General features: G+C 37.6%; 1 protein-coding gene across 3 annotated transcripts; it reads left to right on the forward strand.

Moving 5' to 3' along the window:
• Nucleotides 1-1,524: 1,524 nt before the first annotated feature.
• On the forward strand, nucleotides 1,525-15,784 carry fbxo8 (F-box protein 8). 3 transcript variants are annotated; one of them, XM_004066126.4, is made up of 8 exons: nucleotides 1,525-1,776; nucleotides 3,624-3,726; nucleotides 4,344-4,427; nucleotides 7,209-7,353; nucleotides 9,314-9,440; nucleotides 9,646-9,764; nucleotides 10,543-10,739; nucleotides 12,265-15,784. In XM_004066126.4, exons 2-8 carry the CDS (start codon nucleotides 3,624-3,626, stop codon nucleotides 12,450-12,452), a joined length of 963 nt encoding a protein of 320 aa, XP_004066174.1. In that variant the 5' UTR covers nucleotides 1,525-1,776; the 3' UTR covers nucleotides 12,453-15,784. The 3 variants fall into 3 exon arrangements, with proteins under 3 accessions (XP_004066174.1, XP_011476954.1, XP_020560655.1); XM_011478652.3 differs by having other exon boundaries at nucleotides 1,525-1,678; XM_020704996.2 differs by lacking the exon at nucleotides 1,525-1,776 and adding an exon at nucleotides 1,858-2,175.
• The last annotated feature ends 5,355 nt before the right edge of the window (nucleotides 15,785-21,139 follow it).

The raw sequence follows: 21,139 nt of genomic DNA on the forward strand, positions 1-21,139 counted from the left end.
TTTGCTGCTTGTTTGTAGCTTAGGGTATTGTATGTTTTGGAAGTTTACTGTGATCAGATCGTTAACTTTTTTCAAGACGTTGTTCTATTTCCCTTTGAGAATTAGGATGTTAACACTGCAACAGCCAGTGGTTGTCAACAACAACTTGTGACTTAGTCCTAGCTCTGGCTGTGCCGTTTGAGCATTTTAGGGTTGGGTAGATTTAGAAAGGTCCAGCACAGACTTTAGTGTACATGTTTAAACATTTAGTACTGAAGTGCTCTGTGATTTAAATAGAATTTGTCCCTAAAATGTGCACTTTAATCTGTAGTTACAACAACTTGAAGGCTTAAATTACTACACACAATTGTTTTGAGTGTGAGAACATGATTGTGTCACAGGTCTGCCAGCACAAGATCTTACAGTTCTGCCCCATGAGCACTTGCAATGTTAGACTTTAAAAACAAGTTTATTTTTTCTCATCACTGTTTTTATTGTGACAGAGCATTCAATTTAAATATTTTTTTCTTTAAGTATCACAACCCTTAGCAAAAGGTAGTCTGTTAAAGTGTGGGACAAAAATACTTAGTTTATGCTAAAAGTAGAAACTAAGTTTGCTTTCTATATACTATCTATGTATTGTAAACGTAAAATGTTTCAATTTAATCTGAAGAAATATTCAGTTAGTGTACTTCCTACACTATGTACATGGTTGACAGTATACTTGCTATATTTACACTCAAGTATTCTTAATGAAATTAACTTAAGAAGGGATTGCAAAATCTTGCTGAAGGGAAAAGAATGGAATTGGAATGTTTAACTGCAAAAGAAAACGTTTGCTACGCAGTTACACCTTGTCTTAACTCAACTTTAGCATTTGAAAACAGAAAAGGAAACTTTAAAGAAAACTTCATAAACAAGTTCTTCAAATTTTACCATTGGAATAATGTGTCTGATGACAGAAAACAATGTTTCACCTGTTGGGAAGGGGCGCAAGGTAAGAAGGCTAAACAGCCACAGCTAGCAGTAGATGGGGGATTGGTTCATCTTTATAATTTTTCTTTAACTCTGTGTTGCAAATGCTCAAATTAGTTAGCTGTAAAAGTTGCAAAATAAAGATAATGCATTGATATCACTGAGGGCTCTGATAACTTACTGTCAACAACAAAGGTGGGAAGTATCCTTGCATTTTTATTTTTCCTGAATTTAAGTGAGGTAAGGATAAATAAATAAGGTGGAAACTGAGTTTTCTGATTTTTTAAATAATAGGCAATTCTTTAAGTACTTGAGGTAATGATTGATCCCAGATCAATTGGTGTTCTCTTTGAACAGGGGGCAGTTAGTAAAGGTCTGGAGGTGTTTGTTTGCTTTCTTGTTTGTTTGATTTTTTATTTTATTTTTTTAGAAACAACGATATTTAGTTTGATGACATGTCATTGTGGTACAGTAAATAAGAATGAATGGATGATTGAAACTCAGGTTATTCTTAAACATGTTCCACCTCACCCCCCACCCCCAATCCCAGTTTGTTAGGAAGCGACGGGAACGGAGGGGGAGGAGCATAGGTGACAGGAGGAGGAGGAGGAAGAGAAGGAGGTGAAAGCCGTGGCTGTGAGCGGATGACAGTTGTGTCAGAGCAGACAACATTGCGGAAGGATTCCAGTGATTCAGCCAGAACTTCTGTCTGTGTAGGACCTGGGTAGGACATGGCCTCAGATTCATTTTCTCCATGGTAGAGTTCTATATTTTCGGCTGCCTCGGTGCACAACAGACTGTCAGAGGATTTCGTTAAATCAGGTAGAGAACTCCACTGTGAACCTGTTTAATTTTTTTCCAATATTTTATAAACATTTAAACGGACATAGGGGAATTTAAAAAATGCGTCTGAACTATAGAATCGAATAGTTTTGCTCTCTTTTTGCTCTAATTTGAACTAGCTAGGTAAGCTAACTTGGTGATTTGTAAATGGTGAAGAATGACAGCCACGTAAACCAATCAAATATAGTTTAGGAGCTCCCATGGGATTTTTAACCAATAGGATTAAAGAAAAGGCGGGGCAAGCAGGCCAACCTAGCTTGCTTTGTGAAAGTTCCACCGTATTGTTTACAGCAGTGTCGTGGATTTGTTTACGCAGCACAGCTGATGGGGTAATCTGGAAGAACGACGGACAGAAAAGAAAAATGACGAGCAGAAACTGTAATTCTCGTTTTTCTGGACTGTATAATGTGATTATATAATGAAATTGACAAGCCGAATCTGTCTAAATACAGAAAACAGAGTCGATATAATGTAGCAATAATAAGATGCAAAAATATATATATATATATATATATATATCCCCAGAACCCCTGAATAAATAAATTGCAGAAAATTATCACCAGTTTGTAAAATGATCAAAATTGCCCTCAGGATGTGAAATTTCTCAGTCCACCTATTTGTCTTCAGCAAATAGGATAATTTGAGATTACAGTTTAAAAAAAAATTTCCAACTGCGAAAATTACTTAAAAAACACGCATTTGAATATTGGCAAATATGTCTAATGGTCTTACAATGATCTTCTTGTAAACCCCTACCCCACCTATCAGTTTTAATGGGGGGGGGATTTACAAAAACAAGGGACTTCTATCAAACTAAGTTAGTATGCAATAAAATTTCTTATTTTTATTGTTATGTTTTCTTTTACTAATGTTTGTGTAATTTTTATGTTTTTCCCCAAAAATCATTTTAGTAATCTTGCTTATTTTTTCTCGTCTTCTGATCAAAAGCTTTTTTCAAATTTCTTTTTTTTTTGTTTTTCAGGAAAACCTTATATAATCTTAGAAGTGACAAATAATTTAAATCTTTTAACCAATCTTATCGTATTGTTTTTTTAAAAATTATGTTGCATGTTTTAGTCTTTGCAACACTGATTTGTTTTGCCTTTAGAGGTATCTGCCTGTTTGTGTTTATTACTGTAATAATCTCAGTTTATGTCAAATAAAGCAAGTAATACTAAATTGGGCCAAAGTATTAACTAATTTAGTTCATTTCTCTCAGGTCAAGCTTAATTTATTGTTTTAGTCATGTGCTTTTACGAATTTACAAAAGTTTTGTAGGAATATGATAAAGCGTTCAATTCCCAGCAGCAAAAAAACCCAACAAACACACACCATCTTGCCAGTATAGACTATAAAGGATGGTTTTGAATACTAGGAATGAATATGGAAAAATGAATTGTACTCTCATCACTAAGAGTGCAACAATTCCCTTTTTCACGATTCGGTTGAAGCCTTTATTTTGGGGTCACGGTTTTGTTCCGGGTCAATATGTTTTTTACAAAACAACAACAACAAATTTCAGAAAAATTATTTTTAAAATTGCTGATAAGCAAGTAAAAATGAGGAAAAACATTTCAGTTAGTTTATACTAAGCCTTGCATGGTTTAATAAAACAATAAATAATAAATCATTCTAAATTTAGCACAACACGTGTTTTACACTTTCAATGTGAACACACCAGTGTGTAGAAGGGATGCAACCATCCACTTTCCCCACAATGTAACAAACATATGGTTCAGTTTGGAGCAAGAATTGTGGCATCTCTACTGCTTCCTATGTGTTGTTTTTATGGAGTCGGGATGCGATCTTGTGATTTCCTCCCACAGATGGGTCAGGCACTTTGGAGGCTTTCTCCCAGACAACAGCAGCAGCTTCAGGAAGAGCTGGCCGACCAACTTGCTGAAAGAGGAGGTGGAAAACAAGAGCATGGTATCTGCAAACTTTAGAGAAAGAAAATGTTTTAAACTTGATTGTGTTGTTAAATGTGAGCTTGTGGCCTTCAAAAAAATATGTTCTAAATCAGGGTCTAAATCAAAGTTTTTTTACTTTTGGGGCCACAAAGGATTTTAAATATTGACAGAAGGGCCAGACCGGGACCAGATGTGCGGCATGTTTTCATAAGAGTGAGAAATGACATGGAATCTGGACGAAAACATGTTTTAATGTAGGTTGAAAATGGAAAATCTAGAGGTGAAAGAATTAATCGATTTTTCGATGAATCGATTTGTAATTCCAGGATTGAACCAGAAGGATCTGTCTGAGGCATAATCAAATCAAATTGACCAATACCATGATAAAAATGTTTCAAAATGAGATAAATTGATAATCGAATCAAAATTGGAAAATGCCATATGGATTGAGACATGCTAGGTTTTTTCTACTATAACATAAAAATGACCAATGCATTATTACACTACAGTGTGTGGAAACACTTTGAATTTCATGATACAGAAATGTAATAATCCTCAGTTCGTCTGTAGGATCAGAGATTCCCTTTTACTCTTATTGATAACAAGAAGCATTGAGCAAGTCTTGTTGTTTTCCAGGCAGGGATGGAGGTGCACAAAGAAGAACTGCCCAGCACTGCTACAGCCCCGATATTTACCATCTGCTAAGAACTCGGAGAGGAGGTAGAAACAACACACTATCTGTACTTCACTGACTTACTGTTCTTTCCTTTTTGCCATGTTCTTTACATTGAATCCATGCGTTACTGGTCAAATGTGACATCCACTTATAGAAATAAAAGATTTGATTCAGAAACGACAATATATTTTAAAGTTTAGCCCATAAAAGCACAAAGCTTTTGCATAATAACATATGGACAGCCCAAAAACCTTCAGCCCCCTGTACATGTGACTAAGGCTTTAAGATGATTGTAAAACAAAATAAAATAAAAAACTAGCCTTCAAAAGAGGGCTGTACAGTGGTGCAGTGGTTGGCGCTCACAGCAAGAATGCCCCTAGTTCAAGCCCCGGCTGGGGGACCTGAAGCAGAACATCAATGGGGGACCTTTCTGTGTGAAGTTAGCATGTTCTTCCCCATGCATGTTAGGGTTTTCTCCGGGGTCTCCGGCTTCCTCCCACCGTCCATAAAAATGCTTCATAGGTTAATTGGTTACTTTAAATTGTACCTAGGTGTGAATGCGAGTGTTGCAGACTGTCGACTTGTCCAGGGTGTCCCCTGCCTTCGCCCACGAGTGGCAGGGATAGGCTCCAGCAGCCCTGTGACCCCAAAAGGGAAAAAGCGGTTAAGAAGATGAATGAATCTTCAAAAAGCATTTCCTAATTTTTCCCCATAGACTTTTAAATCCCTTTCTCATTATTTTTCCTCCAATTTTATCCCAGCTTTAGAAGTAATTCCAGTGAGTGTGTCGACCACTCCTTGTCTTAAAAATTCCTGTCATGGTTTTTCTCCCTGCTGTCATAGTTTTGCCATAACTTGGATTTAAAGTGTCATTCTGTTGCTGCAGGATGAACCACTGACCAAACAGCCACACAGCAGAGTGCACAGCATGGAGATGTGGAATTTTGGATGTAGCCCGCTAAACCATATCAGAGACGCATGATTTTTTTTTCTTCTTTCATTCTGGCCACGTGATTGAGACCCGCGTAGACCGTGACATTTGAATCCACCCTTCTACAGTCTGTGCCCCGATCTGAAACTCTTTAACAATCCTTGTCAAATAGAACAGAAGACAGTTTTCCCTTTCTGTGTCGCAGTTAACCTTAGCGGTCTCACTGATTCCTTTAGTGCGATTATGCTGCTGCTTTTCTTTTTTTTGCATCCTGTTCTGTGATTGGCTGGAGACCTTGTCAATCAATCTCCTCTGTGCCATGTCTCCTGTACAGATGCATACAGCTCTAGTCGCGATCAGATCTTTGTTTTCTTTCTAAGACCCTGGATTATTTTTCCATGAAGGTTTGGCCTTTGAGAGTTTCAACAAGAGAGGAAAGATTTCATCTTTATGGGTTGTTTTTAGAACATAACTCTGGCAAAAAACTAGAGAACACTGTACTGATGAAATAATGCATAAATGTACCCAGCTGCAGCAGAAGACAAAAAAAATCTGACTTTACAGACGTGCAGGACACAGAGCAGCTGCTCAGATTTATTCGTGAAGTTTAGCACAAACTGTGTGAGGAGCTGCAGCTCTCCAAATTCTCAAAGGGACTTGACGGAAGAAGACAGACTAGTTTTTGGTTTCATTTTGAAATATTGCCCATTTGTGGGGGTTTTTTCTGAGTTTTTTCTTTGAAAATCACAGAGTTATTTGGTTATTTTTTATTTCATAAATAATGTTGTTTATTTTATTAAAAGGATTATAAATGAATGAAACTTTATTCATGTAGCACTGTACAACTCCTTCAGGGTACCAAAGGGCCTCACAATAAAAGAAAGACAAAAGAAGTTTAAGATAAGACATATCAGAGAAGAAAAAGGTAATTTGGCCCTCACAAGAAAAAGTTTTGGGCCCCGTGCTCTAAAGCAGCGGTGGGCAAACTACGACCAGGGTCCATATGCTAAAATGGTTCTATGTTAAACTACTCAATCTGATCCGCCAAACTGGAATAAATTGTATTGATAATCCTTTTCAATGTTTTATTTTCCCTGTAATTCTGAAGTCTCCCCATAGGTGGTGCACTACATATGAATTGACCTTTAGGTACAAAAAGATCTTGAGCATCCATGTGGTGTTGGATCGTGATGTAAGATTTGTTGTTTTTCATTCTTCCGTTCATTCAAACACCACATGGATGCAGCATTTCTCTAAGTTTGTGTTTTACATGAGGTACATCAAATGGTGCAAATGGCTCTCAAATGAAAACAAAAGCCACAATTTTGAAACAAAAACTCAAAAATGTTCTGTTTTAAAATATAGATAGTCATTTTCAATTAAAATGAAAGCGTTTGAGAACCCTTTGGGGCCCACGAGTCGAAAAGTTTGCCCCCCCTGATCTAGCAGAACCACATAATTAAAAGAAAAAATACCAATGAAAATGAAGAAGATCAGTTCACAGCTATTTCATCTCATCAAGCATTTTGTTGAGGAATGCACCTCGCATGACCACCATCTGTTTGGAGGCAAATGATGAAAGATCAGTTTAAAATATACTTTCCCTTCTCTTGCTGGTCTTGTATACTAAGAGGCACAACTTCCCAGTTAAATTCTCTTAGATCCTAGATGGAGATCATGTTTTGTAGATAAACGTGGGAAGCAGATTGAGAAGGTTTGGACATGTTTCGAGAATGGATGCTGAGGTTAGAGCTAAGAAGACGAATTATAAAAATAGAAACTTTGTATTGAAAGGTAAAATTCTGAAATATTCAGTGGGCATGACTGAGTTCAGATCAAAATAAAGACTTATGTTCTGCTTTATTTATTTATTTTCTCTTGCTGGTGTTTGTAGGTAAAGAGCAGTCTGGTTTTATAGACCTGGAGATGCTTCCACCTGAGCTTGGCATCACCATTCTCTCCTACCTGAATGCTACTGATCTGTGTCTGGCTGGCTGTGTCTGGCAGGACCTGGGGAACGACGAGTATCTGTGGCAGGGGTGCGTACCGAGTTCCCTTTACCCCCTCCATTCACTGTTCCTCATTACATGAAATTCCATACAAGCAATTTAGCTGTGATTTTCCAAATATCTATGAGTTTGTTGCACAAAAGTATTTTATTTAGGCCCAGGATTATAACCTTTTGATCCCATGATGCGATTTAAAACTAGTTTAGGCCAGATGTAGTTGCACAAAAGCTGAATAAATTAAGTTAACTTGAAGAAGGCAATCATCCCTCAATTATCATAGTATAAATATTGTCTGCAGACTTTTTCTCATTTTGCAAACAACATTTTATCATCCCCTCCCACATTAACAAGACATTTTTATTTAATCAAAAAAGCCAATGTTTGGATTTAAAAACTCAGACAGATGAGCTTCACAGCCTCCATAACTGACACTACCATAGCAACTGAAATGATTGTCAGGCTTTAAGTAACATTCAACAACACCCAAAAATGACAGAAAGACATTGAAAAAAGATAAAAAGGCCACTCCGATCATCTTTTGTCAAAACGTTCCCCGTGGTCTTTTAATTGTGATTTATGTCGTTTGTAGCAGAAATCAAAAAGCCTGTGTTGTCTCCAAGGACATAGTTTCTGCAGAGCAGCAGTAGCTCATCTGAAATTTGCCTCTGAGTTGGGGGTGGGGCCATTGACGCGGAGTAAGCCCTCTCTAAATTCCTGTCATCCATCTGTTCTTACACTCTCTCCCTCTAGTTTACAATCCTCACATCCTCCACCTAACATTACCGGTGCAACAAAAAAGGCGAGCAATATCTGAGCTAAGCAGCCGTACAGTTTTGATCCAGACCCAGCTCAGACGAGGAAAACGAAGACGTACACGGATCTGTTTGTCTGTTAGCGTTTGGATCCGAATGGAGCGGAGGAGGGAGCTTGTAGTATATTTTTCACTTCACAACTACAAGCTTTTTCAAATTTGGATAAAGATATACTCAGAGATAGAGTTTTGAGATTAACTGTCTTTATATAAGGAGTAAAACAATTAATCAATAAACCAGATCGATCCGTCTGAGGTAAGTTGTTAATCAAATCAAATTGACCTATACCATAACGAAATAAATCGACTTTAATTAATATTGGAAAATACAATTTGGATTTAGGACGGTAGGTTTATTTACCTATAATGTAAAAACAACCAAGTGCATCACAGCGGAAAACTCACACATGATGGCAGCAAGAAATGATGAGTCCATCATTCCAGTCCAATGTGTGGAAATACTTTGAATTTTGAAGTCATGCGACCTTACATTGTGAATGTTCTAATGATGTTCTGTTTGAATTATTTTGATGTGGAAAAACAACAGTGGGCTGAACTTTATAGAACAAGGATTTACCATTAATTCTTGTTTACTTGTTTGTTTGTATACATCTAATTTACACTTGATTATACTGCAAGAAATTGACGGAATCTGGAAAACTTCACCTGTTGTTCAGTTCCAGGTATTTCTCTCTGAGTCACACTGGTTGAAGTTTTGGATAAAGATGTTCTGGATCCATTTTAGGACAGTGAATTGGATCAAATCAGATCATTCAAAAAAGGACCAATATCAACTATGAATATTATTGTTAACCACAAATTATGATATGAATTGAATCAGTGTTAAATGAATTGTTACAACCCTACTTTATAAATATCCTTCATCAAAAAAGGCCACAAGAACATGTTAAAAACACAAAACGTGATTTTCATTGGAGTCGGTCTTCAGTAGTCTTCTATGTTTCCTGTCTTTACAGTTTTACATCTTTCAAATCCACTTATTTCAACTATTTATCTTCTGATCTACTTGGTTGATGTGGCAAACGTGTATCTAAAAAATGATCATCAGACTAGGTCAAGCTAAGATTTTTAAGTCTACATTCTGCTTTTGTGGATCATTCCTCTGCTAATTGTGCTAATTATTGCTAACTATTTACAATTTTGTGACCAACCCACCAGGCTCTGCAAGTCCACATGGGGACACTGCTCTATCTACAACAAAAGACTGCGTGCAGGTTTTTCTTATCGCAGACTCTACCTGCAACTAGATGAAGGCAGCCTGACATTCAACGCAAACCCACAAGAGGTAAGACGAGCTCAAACTTACCAGTGTTGTCATCTCAAGGAACCTTCAGATTCTCTTAGAAGTTCTCAAGTGTCCTCCCCACATGGAGCGTGCACACACAACTTTTTTCTGCAGTTTACCAACATCAAAGTGTAACTGTCTACTTTCATTTCTGGACTCTAATGTCATCTACTCCCTTTTCTTGTGTGTGTGTGGTTGTGTGTAGGGTATCAGTTATTTCATGTCTAAAGGTATTCTAGTGGATCATCCAAAAGAGCTGGCAAAGTTCATTTTTTACACCCGGCGTCTCAACTGGAAGATGCTGAGGATTTATCTGGATGAGAGGTCAGCTAAAACACACACGCATGCACGCATGCATATGCACAAACACACAAACTCAGACATATTCCTTTCTTACCTGAAAAAAGGAATCCCATTTTTGTTTATTTATCGGTTCCTTTATTTTTGTACGTGAGCTATGAGTGTTGTTTATCTATTGAGTTTAACGAAAATAAATAAATGCATTTGTGACTTCCTTGCAGATCTATAGAATGTGTTTAAATTTCTCTTAACCTCCTGACTACCAGCAATGCAAATGTGTCCTTCATAGAGAACATCATATCTCCCAACCGCTGCATAGCACTGAACGAACTCCCGTTGGTATTGTTAATGCATCCCTTACAGCGATCATGATGCCTTAACAACCTAAATAGTAAAACATAGTGTGATTTAAACACAAACGTAACCTAAAGGAAAAAACATACTTTTGCTACAATAACATTAAAACAAGGTCTCTGTTGTCTCTAATGCAATGGCATTAAATATGTTTTTAGTGTGTGACAGAAAATGCTTATATAACACTGTGGTTAAAGGATTACTTCCATGTAGAAAAACTAAGAGTATATAGTGTCTGGATTTGCTGATAAGGATGGGTTTCACCTCAAGCCTGCAACAGACATCAACTGAGATGTTACATTTTCTTTCTATTTGCCTTATCCAGTGGTTTCTTGAGGTCATTTTCTCACTTTATATCTCACCCTATAATAACTGATTTTAAGTTTTAGGAAAAAGAAGCTGTAGTTTGTGTGACAGCGCCTGGTCAGTTTCATTCTTTCATTCGTAGGCGGGATGTTTTGGATGAATTGGTGACCCTACATAACTTCAGTAACCAGTTCCTTCCGAATGCTCTGCGAGAATTCTTCCGACACATTCACGCCCCTGAGGAGCGAGGAGAGTATCTAGAGACCTTGATTACAAAGTTCAGTCACAGGTTCTGCACCTGCAACCCTGCTCTTGTACGTGACCTTGGCCTTAATCCTGGTAAGTACTTTTGTACGTTTGTGCCCTGTTCTTTAGGATCCATAGAACAAAGGTTCGTGCTGTTAGTAGCCCGGATGAAATATGAACAATCCTGTACTGGGCTGGGAGGTGGCTAGCACAAAACATCAGGGCTCCCATTGGATCCTGGATGCTCTGGGTGGGGGACCCTGGATCTGCGCCCTGGGGTGCGTGTCTAGCTTGGCTCCTCCCAAACCATGTGGATGTGGGTGGCTGGAGATGGGGTCTGGTGAGCTCCATAGTGCCCCTGCTGCTGCCCACTCGATCTGGTGCGCCTGGCTTGGAGAGGGGTTGGAGGAGGGTCATCCGACAGGCCATCATTCCTCTTTACACTAACATCTCACTAGGGAAGCCCGAGAGGGAGAGAAAGAAGGGGGGGGTTAAAAGAAATTGTATGTATAGCAGATAAACTAATACTTGATCAATATTAATTTAAATGAATACACAAATGGATTTAAAGGGAAGAAGGGAAATAAGGGGTTAAATAAAAAAAGGCCATAAAGGCCACCGTAGCCGGGCATCACGTTATGTAACATATTTGGAAAGAAGCAACAGGCAAATGTAAAGCAACGATTGTAGATTTCACAAAGAGAAAAAGGGTCCAACTCCTTGTTGGAACGCTTATTTAACACTGCTTCTTCGCTTTTCTGTGTCTCATTACGCAGCATGCGCCCAACTGGCGCTGCTGTGACGTCATCCTGAAAGCTACCTATTAGTTCCTTATCAGAATTCTCTCAAAACAATGCCATAACACCACAATAATGAGACGCAGCAACTCATTAAAATGTGCTTGGATGAATGGAGGCTCATTAAAACAACTTTTAATGTGACAAACATTGCTTCTCATCTATGTGTCATAGACACTTATGAGCGTAGCTTCATAACCGTCGTCTCCTCAGTAACCGGCCTACAGCATGCCTCTGCTGTACCAAAGCTGGAGGTAAAAAGTGTTGTACCTGACGTTGATACAGGCGTTCAAAACTGTTCAGCGAAATATTACATTTGAAAAAGTGAACTATCCTGACAATGGCTGTAATGCGTAGGACTTTTGAATTTCTACCCCTATTTGCTTTGCCCCGCCCCTCGTTATTCCTGACCAATGACAGAAGAGATCTTTAATCATGTGAATTTGTTGACAAGCTGTGGTTCCAAACAGCAGATTTTTCCAGTCTGAAAACACCCTTAGATTTAAATTTGATTGCAATTGGAGTCTTTTTTTATTTGTTGGCCACAATCAAAGATTTGCTGACAGCATAACTTGATGTTCCAAAAGCAAACAAATGACTTTTTTCTTTTGTGAGTATCATATACTTTTGTCATCACACTGGTAATAGCAAAAACTGACAAATATGTTTTATTTGGCAAAACGTTTGACATTCGAAAGTCTGGCCCAGCAAAATGTGAGTGAAAATCTTTGCTCGACCGGATGCTTGAGTTTAGATCAAACAGAACATGTACCCCCTCCTGGAGCTCTTTGTTTAGCCTGGATTTGCTTCTTTCTCCGCAGATGCCGTTTACGTGCTGTGCTACAGTCTGATCTTACTGTCCATTGACCTCACCAGCCCGCACGTGAAGAACAAGATGTCAAAGAGGGAGTTCATCAGGAACACTCGCAGAGCTGCACATAACGTCTCAGAGGACTTTGTAGGCCATCTTTATGATAACATTTACCTGATTGGCCACGTGGCTGCGTAGCTCCACTTTCCAATTTTCCCTGTAAAGCACTGAAGGATAGGCAGTGGTAACTCAGCAACACAGCTGTGTGGAAAGCTGAGAAGATGATGAAAATACATTTTTAGCATATTTCATGTACTACAACCTGTAAAGTTTACCTCGGGTTGTAATAACTCATAAAAGTTGCCACTCCACTGTGAAAGAAAGTGTGCTACTAAATAGTAATAGTGATTTAAGCTTTTAATTAATTATAAAGTTCCTTTTGACAAAGTAACTTTAAAACAGGAGGTTTTAGGAGGACAAGCTCTGATAATGCACTGATTCACGAGAACGGTAAGAGGAAGAATGAAGATGAGAAGGAGCACTGAAGAAGCCACAGCAGTTTCTTGAATTTCATTTCTTTGAAAGAAGAAATTGCATCAAAATGATTCCAACTTTGTTTTATTACACAGCTGACTGTGATGACATTTGAAGCAAATTTTAAGAAGTGAACTGATTTTGGTCACCAGTGTGGAAGTTTGACCCTGAAATTTTCATTGAAACATCAGGCCTGCATGGTTCTTTTTGACTTTTTTAACCAAAATTTTCCTCCACTTCAACTTCAAACGTCAAAATTTGTTTATAAACTTGAATTTGAGAAGCATGAAGTTTTAAAGGCCCACTCCAATCATCTTTTGATCTGTTGGACTCTTTTCATTATGATTCTGCCATTTTCTGTGAGATGAACTGTCTGTGTTGTTTTTCTAGGACATAGTTTCTGCAGAGCGGCAGTAGCTCATTAGAAATTCCCCTCTGAGTTGTGGGCGGGACTGTTGGTGCAGAGCAACCCCACCCCACTTCCCCTCCCCATTGCTGAGAGATCAAAGAAGGGAGCTTGTGGCCCGCCCCAGCATACTTTCTACGTCACATCTAAGCTCTCCAGCTGCTTTTTTTCGTTAGTTCCTGATTCACATTAAATGAAGATATACTCTTTGTATATGTCTTCCATCCATCTGCAGAAAATGCAACAAGAACATGTTAAAAACACCAAAAACATGGTTTTCATTGGAGTGGGTCTTCAAAGATTGATTTCAATTGCAACTTGGAGATGTCCTTTCAAGTCTGCAGAAATGCTTAACTTTCAAAAACATGTTAAAAGAATTTCTTTCCACAAGAAATCTTTTTTCGGATATCAGTGGGCAGAAACAAACATTTTTGCAATTTTAGAAAATGCTCTAAAAATTAAGTTTGTACAACAGGTACAAAGTAGGTCAACTGCGTGAATAATGCTACACCACACCCAAGTTGCAGCAGGTTCATACCGTCTGCATGAAAATCTTTTTTCCAAACAAATCAAATTAGCAACAAAAAAATAGTCAAATCTTCAGAAGCTATAACTTTGCTATTCTGATTCGAAAACGTGATCATTACATGAAGCTCTCACTCAGCAGACATGTTTAGAAGTTGTGTACCAAACCACATAAAAGTCCTAAACCTGCATGTTTAAAGTGTTCATTTCATATATATTGTTGTTTGAGTGACAGCCCAGCAAAACATACATATCTAGTTTGAACAGTTGCTGTGTTACTTTTGTTAAACAACAAATTAAGCAGAAATGGAATTTAAAAGAAGTTAAATTCAGTAACTGTTAACAAAGGAGTTGTTAGGATCTTCAGAATTTCATGTTCTAGATTAGCTTATCATATTTCTTCTATTCCCACTTCATGTACCCGGACTACTTCCTATCATGGAATTCTATGGCTTTGTTTTTGAAGTTATTCCTGCCATAATGTTATATTCTATCATTAATATAATTTATTATTACCAACACTATGTTCTATGCACCTGGCATGGACTCTGAAGTTTTGTGCTCTTTGGAGAAATGATTGACATATAAAACTCCAGCTTGAAGTTCTATTTAATTGCTTACAATGACGAGGTGCAGCCTTTGGAAAAAGGCTGATTTTATTTTTGACATTATGGCATAAAAAGGAGAGGCTATTTATAATATGTCCATCATTTGTTTTAAATAGAGTTTTGAAGCGTTGAAGACTCTTGAACTTTCATTTGGAAGACAACACTACATTTAGAAGATGCAGATCCCAACAACATTGTACTAATAATCTTTACAGACAGAGGTTTTTTTTTTTTTTAGCTTATTAGGAAATTTGAATTCAAATTGGCTTTAACAAAGTAATTTGACAATGAAAGAAAGATCACAATCCCAATGACTTAAAACATTTAAAATCCACAAAATTATTTCATCTGTTGTCATTTAAAATGGTTTAGTCCTGCAAAGATTTAGCAGAAAAGTTGTGTTCTGCCTTTTTTGTCTACTTTGTAATCACGAGTGGATAATTCCATATCATCTACCTACAGCAGTCGGATGGACTAATCAGAACACTCTGACCATATGCTTTGTTGGAAAGTTGTTCTTGTATTGGGAAAAATTAGGGATGATTCAAACACATCTGAGTGGTTGGTAACGGATTTTAGTCTGAACGCTGGAGGAACTAGTCTTTCCTAACTAGTTCATGTGGGAACCACTGTCCTGCTGCTGCCGTATTGGGGAATGAATGGTCTTTAAAGGGTCTATACCATGCTATTCTTAAGCCTTTTATTGTAAACAATATCCATGTATTATTATTTTTTATCAAATATTACCGGTAGTTGTTTTCCTCAGCCTTTTTTTTAACCCGGAAGTCAGACGGCTCGATCTCTGCGGCTCCGGCTTTCTCCTAGTGGATTTCTGCATTTCACCCAGGAAAACAAACAACATCCAAACTTTTGCAATGATGAATGTGCATTTCTGCATTTAAAAGGCAAGCATTTAGCCAAACACAGCTAGCTCCGTGGAGAAAGTGTGTGTGTGTGTGTGTGTGTTAGCCTGGGGTAGCAGGACAGACCTTTTCTGGAAGGGGCTGTTCTCATTTGTCAAAATCAGCTCGTGAGAACCCGCTCGTTTTCGTGAGTTGGGAGGAGCTGGTGCTCAGAGTGCGGGTTGTTGGAGGAATACTCAGAAATGCGTGAATATAAAATACCACTTTGGGGTTTCTTTTCGTGAGGAACGAAAATTAAACGTAAAAGCCTAAAAAATTGGTTTTGCATAATAGGCCCTTTAAACCGTTGCAATGGGGAAATGTGACATCTGTGCAAATGCGGGACAAAGATTTGACATCCAGTTGAATGATGAAAAGAGATGTGCTGTGGTACCTGCTATATCTGCCAGTGGTTAAAAATATTAAAACTGCTCTGTGTAACTGCTGTGAAGTTTTAAGATCAGTGTGTACACTGACTGTAACTATAGCAGCAGACAGGATTAATGGCTTTTTGTTTTATGAAGCCAGTTTAATAAAGCAAAATGTATAACTGTTTCTGTATTGTTTTTGCAACAAAACAATGTGTTCTATTACATCTGGGTAATTGGAATGTGGAAAGAGACTTTTGGTTAAGTTGAACTCAGCTAAATTCAATTCAATTCAATTTTATTTATATAGCCCAATATTACAACAATAGTCGTCTCAATGGGCTTCATACCTGTAATTGTATACTAAACATGAAGTCATACAATGCAATAGGTATTGGCTAAACTAAACTAAACAGACTAAGCTAAACTGGGCATCCCTACCATAGACCCTCATCCCCGGTAAGGAAAAACTCCTAAAATAAACTGATTCCGGAAAGAAAGAAAAAACCTCTGGGGTGTCCACATGAATGGGGGATCCTCTCCCAGGACACAGAGGCGATACACCAGAACTCTTAGGGTATGTCCGAATTCCCACCCTAACCCCTATATAGTGCGTTTGCCATTTTGTAGTGCTGTCCCAATCTACAATTCCAAAATTGAGTGCCCTGGAAATTTCCCAGAAGTCTCTGCGAAAAACCAGTGTGCATCGCTGCTCACTGAGCGATTATAAACCACAATGCATTGCATCTGAGCAAAATTATTTAAATTTATTTTTTGGATAAAACATCGTTTTTATCTTCAGAAGACAGTGGACTCATAAAAAATTGTCGCAAAACACTCATTTTAATTAGACTTTAACTTTGTGAAATTGATGACGTCCTATCCGCCGTTAAAGGAAAAGAAAAAGTAGTGAGCAAGGTGTCCGAATTGCTTTTAAAATTCTCGGCACTACATAGTGTCGCGCTATATTGTTTTTAATTAGTTAGGGGTCAGGCTGGGAATTTGGACACAACCTTGGAGAAGAATTAGTTTATCTAACCCTACAACTACATGTTTAAATAGTCCAGCAAATGAGCTTCATCCGGATGGAACTGGGGAAAGGTTAGGGGGGGGGGGGGGGGGGGGGGGGGTCAGATTTTCTGTGAACCCAACATACATGGAATTCAATGTATTAATTTGTTACCCACTTTCTTTGTTTTTTCATTCATTTGTCAGGTTTTACTACATGATGGATCAAAACAGTACACTATGGAAAGGCGTCAAACAAAAAGAAAAAAATATTTTCAAAAATTAGCATTTTCTTCTCTTCCGTTTCCCTTTCTACTTCATTTTCTGTCCCTTTTCTCATTCTTCACTTTCTGTTTTATTCTTTTTTTCTTTCTGCACTTTTGAACCTATTGTTTTTCCTTCTTTTTCTTACTGCTGCTCTTACCACCTTTTTCATGTCACACAGCCACTGCGTTTTGCGCATATTGCACGGATAAAAACCGGTCATACTTGAATATACGTGGAAAACGTGAGAGGTTTTGGTCTTTACGAAAAAAATGTACAGGTGTATTATGAATGAACCACGTTAAAACCACAGAAGAAGTACGAATAAACCGCGGAAAGAACATGTAAATCAACGTAGAACATGAACCATGCGTGATTATTGCGCTGTTTATATGAAATTCATTCGTGCATTAATTACGTAATTTGAATGTTATATTTGCGCCGTATGCATGCTATAAAACGTATTCATCGGAGTTACAGTACATGCATGAAAAGTCTGCAAACTACAGAAGTCTCAACTGACCAAAAAGTTTGAACAGTTGCTATTTTTACTATTTTTATCGTTTTTAATGTGTGTGGGTTTTAGGAGTGTCAGCAGATGGCAATTTTAAAATTTTCTTAGGGATTATTAAAGACCTATTCTATTCTATTCTATTCTATTCTATTCTATTCTATTCTATTCTATTCTATTCATACTGGTTTGTCATAAAGTTTTCTGAGAAATGTCTAGGGCACTGGAATGATAGATTTGGACAGCACTACAAAATGGTAAACGCACTATATAGTGCACTATGTAGTGGGTAGTGAAGGAATTTGGACACAACCTTTGTAAGAGCAAAGTGGGGAAAGGCAGAGCTAACATTCCTTATCACCGCAGTGCTTGGCTGCATTTGCTTTGCCGGTTAGTTTCAATTGTTTCATCGCTGCAAGTGCATTTTTCCTCACTTTTTTGGGCTAAAGTCTAATATCAATTTTTTGCAATTTTAGGGTACCACAATACTAGTGAGAAACTGAAATGACACGATAGCCCCTTTCCTGGGGCCGGATACATGGATGGGCCAGGCCCGCCCTTCCACCTGGTTCTGGCTCTCCGTAAAATTGGACGCACCATCTGAGTTTGGATCAAATCATACTTTGTTTTTTTTTGTTTTTTTATAAAAGGGGCTCCTCAAGGTTTGTGTATCTCAAAAGGCTTAACAATTAAAAAAACAGGCACACAACTTTAAATAAAAAACCCAACCTATTTTTTACCCTCCACCTCGCCGTTTACACATAAAGACCATGACCTCACACACCATGAATATTTCTTATTCATGAGAGATTAAGAAACGGAATTTCGATTCATTGTATGTCGAGCACGTGAAGAATCGACAATAAAGTCACTGATAAAATAAACTCACAGCCCCACTTTGATCATCTGAGGTTCTTTCAGTGGTCCTATATTTGTGATCATGCTGACCTGCGTCACTGCTACAAGCTTTTCAAACTGAATATTTTCATCCCCTGCTGATTCACAACGAATTGAATGAATACTCAGAAATGCAATTTTAATCATGATTTTCTTTATATATATATATATATATATATATATATATATATATATATATATATATATATATATATATATATATAAAACCTCCTTTGTTACAAAAATGTTACAAGATGTTAAAAACATAAAAAACACAATTTTCATTGGAGTGGATATTTAAATGCATCCGTTTTAATAAAAAGGATAAAAGATTAATACATTTCCTGCATCTGCGACGGGCTTTTATAGTTCGTCTTCGTTTGAACCTTCTCATGTTCTTCACAGTTTCTTTAAAAGTTAACAGTTTCTTAATGTGTTGCGATGTGTCTCATAAGATATGTCATTTTCAGCTTTTAGAATAGACAGTGGCGAGACAGTCGGAGTTCTCTTAGTGGCTGGGCTGCTGATAGGAGTGTCTGGAAGAGCTGCTATCTGTGATTTAATCATCAGACCAGAAAAACTGTTTACATCATTTTTTGCCTGTTCTACTTTTTGGCGTGTTCTAAGCTCTAGACTTTCACTTGTTATCTTCTCTCTGTCAGAAAGCTGTCCAAACTAAGATAGTTCTCTCTTAAAAGATTAGTTTTTTATAAATATTCAACTTTTACAAGTTTACTTTACCTCAATGTTTTCATATTTACTCATCTTCTAAAAATTAGTTGATAACTATGTGGAGTTGAATTTAAACAGAGACATAATGGATTTGCCATCATCTTGCCTTGCTTCTGTGTTTCTGATTGGTTGAAGAAGATTTTGTTTATTAAATGTGATGCAAGTGAAAAGGGAGCAAAGGTTGGACATAAACAGTGCTGTTCATGCCTGACTCTTTTTTTTTTTTTTTTTTTTTTTTTTAACTTGTCCTGTCCAACAGCTAGGCAGACAGATAAGAGCTGAGGGCCTCTTGTGTTGGACATATTTTACTTTAACAAGAGGGGTTATTAATCTTCGGACAAACCAAAGGTATGTCTGAATAAACCCCTTTTGTAATTGAGGCCAAACTTTATTAATTTCAATCATGTTTGAAAATCTTTAGTGTTGGACCGGACGGAAAAGGAAAGAGGGGAAGAAGAGAGAGGGACGTTAGAGAGAGGGGGGGGGGGTAGGAGGGTGATAATAGGAGGGGAAGTGGGGTAAGACCATGAAGCAGCATAAAGCAACAAGTTTACTGGTTGTTAATCATTATGGTAAGGTTCAAATGTAGTACAAAAAGGGCGGGGCCTATCCACACACACACAAATGTTATAAACACACCTGCTAGCTGCAAAAATGTCCACCTGTCATGTCCATACTGACATGTACACAAAACAGATAGTGTTCACACGTATACTTATGCCTTAAAACCAACTAGTGTGAAATATTTCAGTCGTTCAATCATGCAAACTGGTAGTGCAAAGGTGAGCTAACACCTGGGGGGTATTCCAGAAAGCAGGTTATGCTAGCTCTCACGGTAAGTTTGAGGCTAAGGAAGTTGATAACCTCAGTTTTCTGTTCCAGAAATGGAGGTATGTTTCAGGGTAGGTCAAGTTGCCATGGCAACTCATGCTCTGAACATAACCTGGTCTGGAGCAGGTTTAGTTGAAGCTTAGTTTGTTTTCAGAGAGGTGAGGCAGCATGGAGTGTTCATTTGAAGATGATTTAGTGGATGAAGAAGCTCAGATAATACTTTTTTCACAGTGAGAGGGTGACAAGACCACATTTGGATGTTGGAAAAATATTTTTTTTACTTTGATCTAACTTAATTATTTGTTTCAGTTAAAATAAATCCTTTTTTTTGTAAGTCGGTTTAAAATTACACGTAGTTATCAGACAGTTATTTTACTTTCATTGAAATTAATTCAATTAAGTAGGTGTAACTTTGGTGCAGCTGTCAGATCAGCACCGCAAAGGATTCTGGGATATCATTCCCTTTGCCTGTCTGAACGGATTTGGGTTTAAGTGTGGGTTTTTGACCTAATGAATTTAGTTGTTTAGCTGTTTTACTGTGTTTTGCCGAGTCATTTTGCCCTACTGAGCTTACGTCTCTGCACCATGAATGAGAATGAAGGAGAAGATGATGAGTTTATATAGCACACCTACCTGCCAATGCTGTAATGACAATGACGGTAAATTCCGCAATGAGTTTTTGCACGCCGTGCATTTTTCCCCCCGTCTTTTTTATTGTTATAACAATGAGAATATCTGCCAGCTCAAACTTAGACATTTGAGAGTTCAAGAAATATAATTAATTAAGATGGAAAAAAGATTAATTGAATTGGAGTAATATGACATTTAGTTAGATAAATATGTAAATTTGAGTTGTATAAACAATTATTGAGTTTTATAGACGTAAGAAATTACGTTGAATAAATGTAACTCAATGTTTTGTTACCAATAGAAGTAATTCATTTAAGTTGGCAAAATTGGATAAGTTATATATATATGCGTCACAAGGAAAATGGAAACAAGATCAGAAACTCGTGCGTTTACTTTGTCTGCTCATTTTCTACACGCAGAAACTCTTTCTTTTGATGATGCAGCCGTGTTACTTTTTTGATAGACGTGTAATCTTCATACGCCGTCATTAAAATCTCAGACTTCGTCTCACTGACGGAAAGCGTTTTATTTTCACCAGACGTTTCCATGGTGACTCCAGAAATCTGCGATCCATTGAGAATGTCTTTATGTACCTCCTGTGCACGTGCGTTAACCCAGGGTTACCAAGTCGAGCGTAATTACGCCAACTCATATCCGGTCTTTTGGAAC

Source organism: Oryzias latipes, chromosome 1 (assembly GCF_002234675.1).
Source record: "Oryzias latipes chromosome 1, ASM223467v1".
Taxonomy (NCBI): domain Eukaryota; kingdom Metazoa; phylum Chordata; class Actinopteri; order Beloniformes; family Adrianichthyidae; genus Oryzias; species Oryzias latipes.

Bases quoted from the DNA above. Each gene is read 5' to 3' on its own strand.
- fbxo8 (XM_004066126.4), top strand. From the start codon at position 3,624: ATGGGTCAGGCACTTTGGAGGCTTTCTCCCAGACAACAGCAGCAGCTT. The intron at 3,727-4,343 runs GTATCTGCAAAC...GTTGTTTTCCAG, and splicing joins AGGTGGAAAACAAGAGCATG to GCAGGGATGGAGGTGCACAA. The intron at 9,765-10,542 runs GTCAGCTAAAAC...TTTCATTCGTAG, and splicing joins AGGATTTATCTGGATGAGAG to GCGGGATGTTTTGGATGAAT.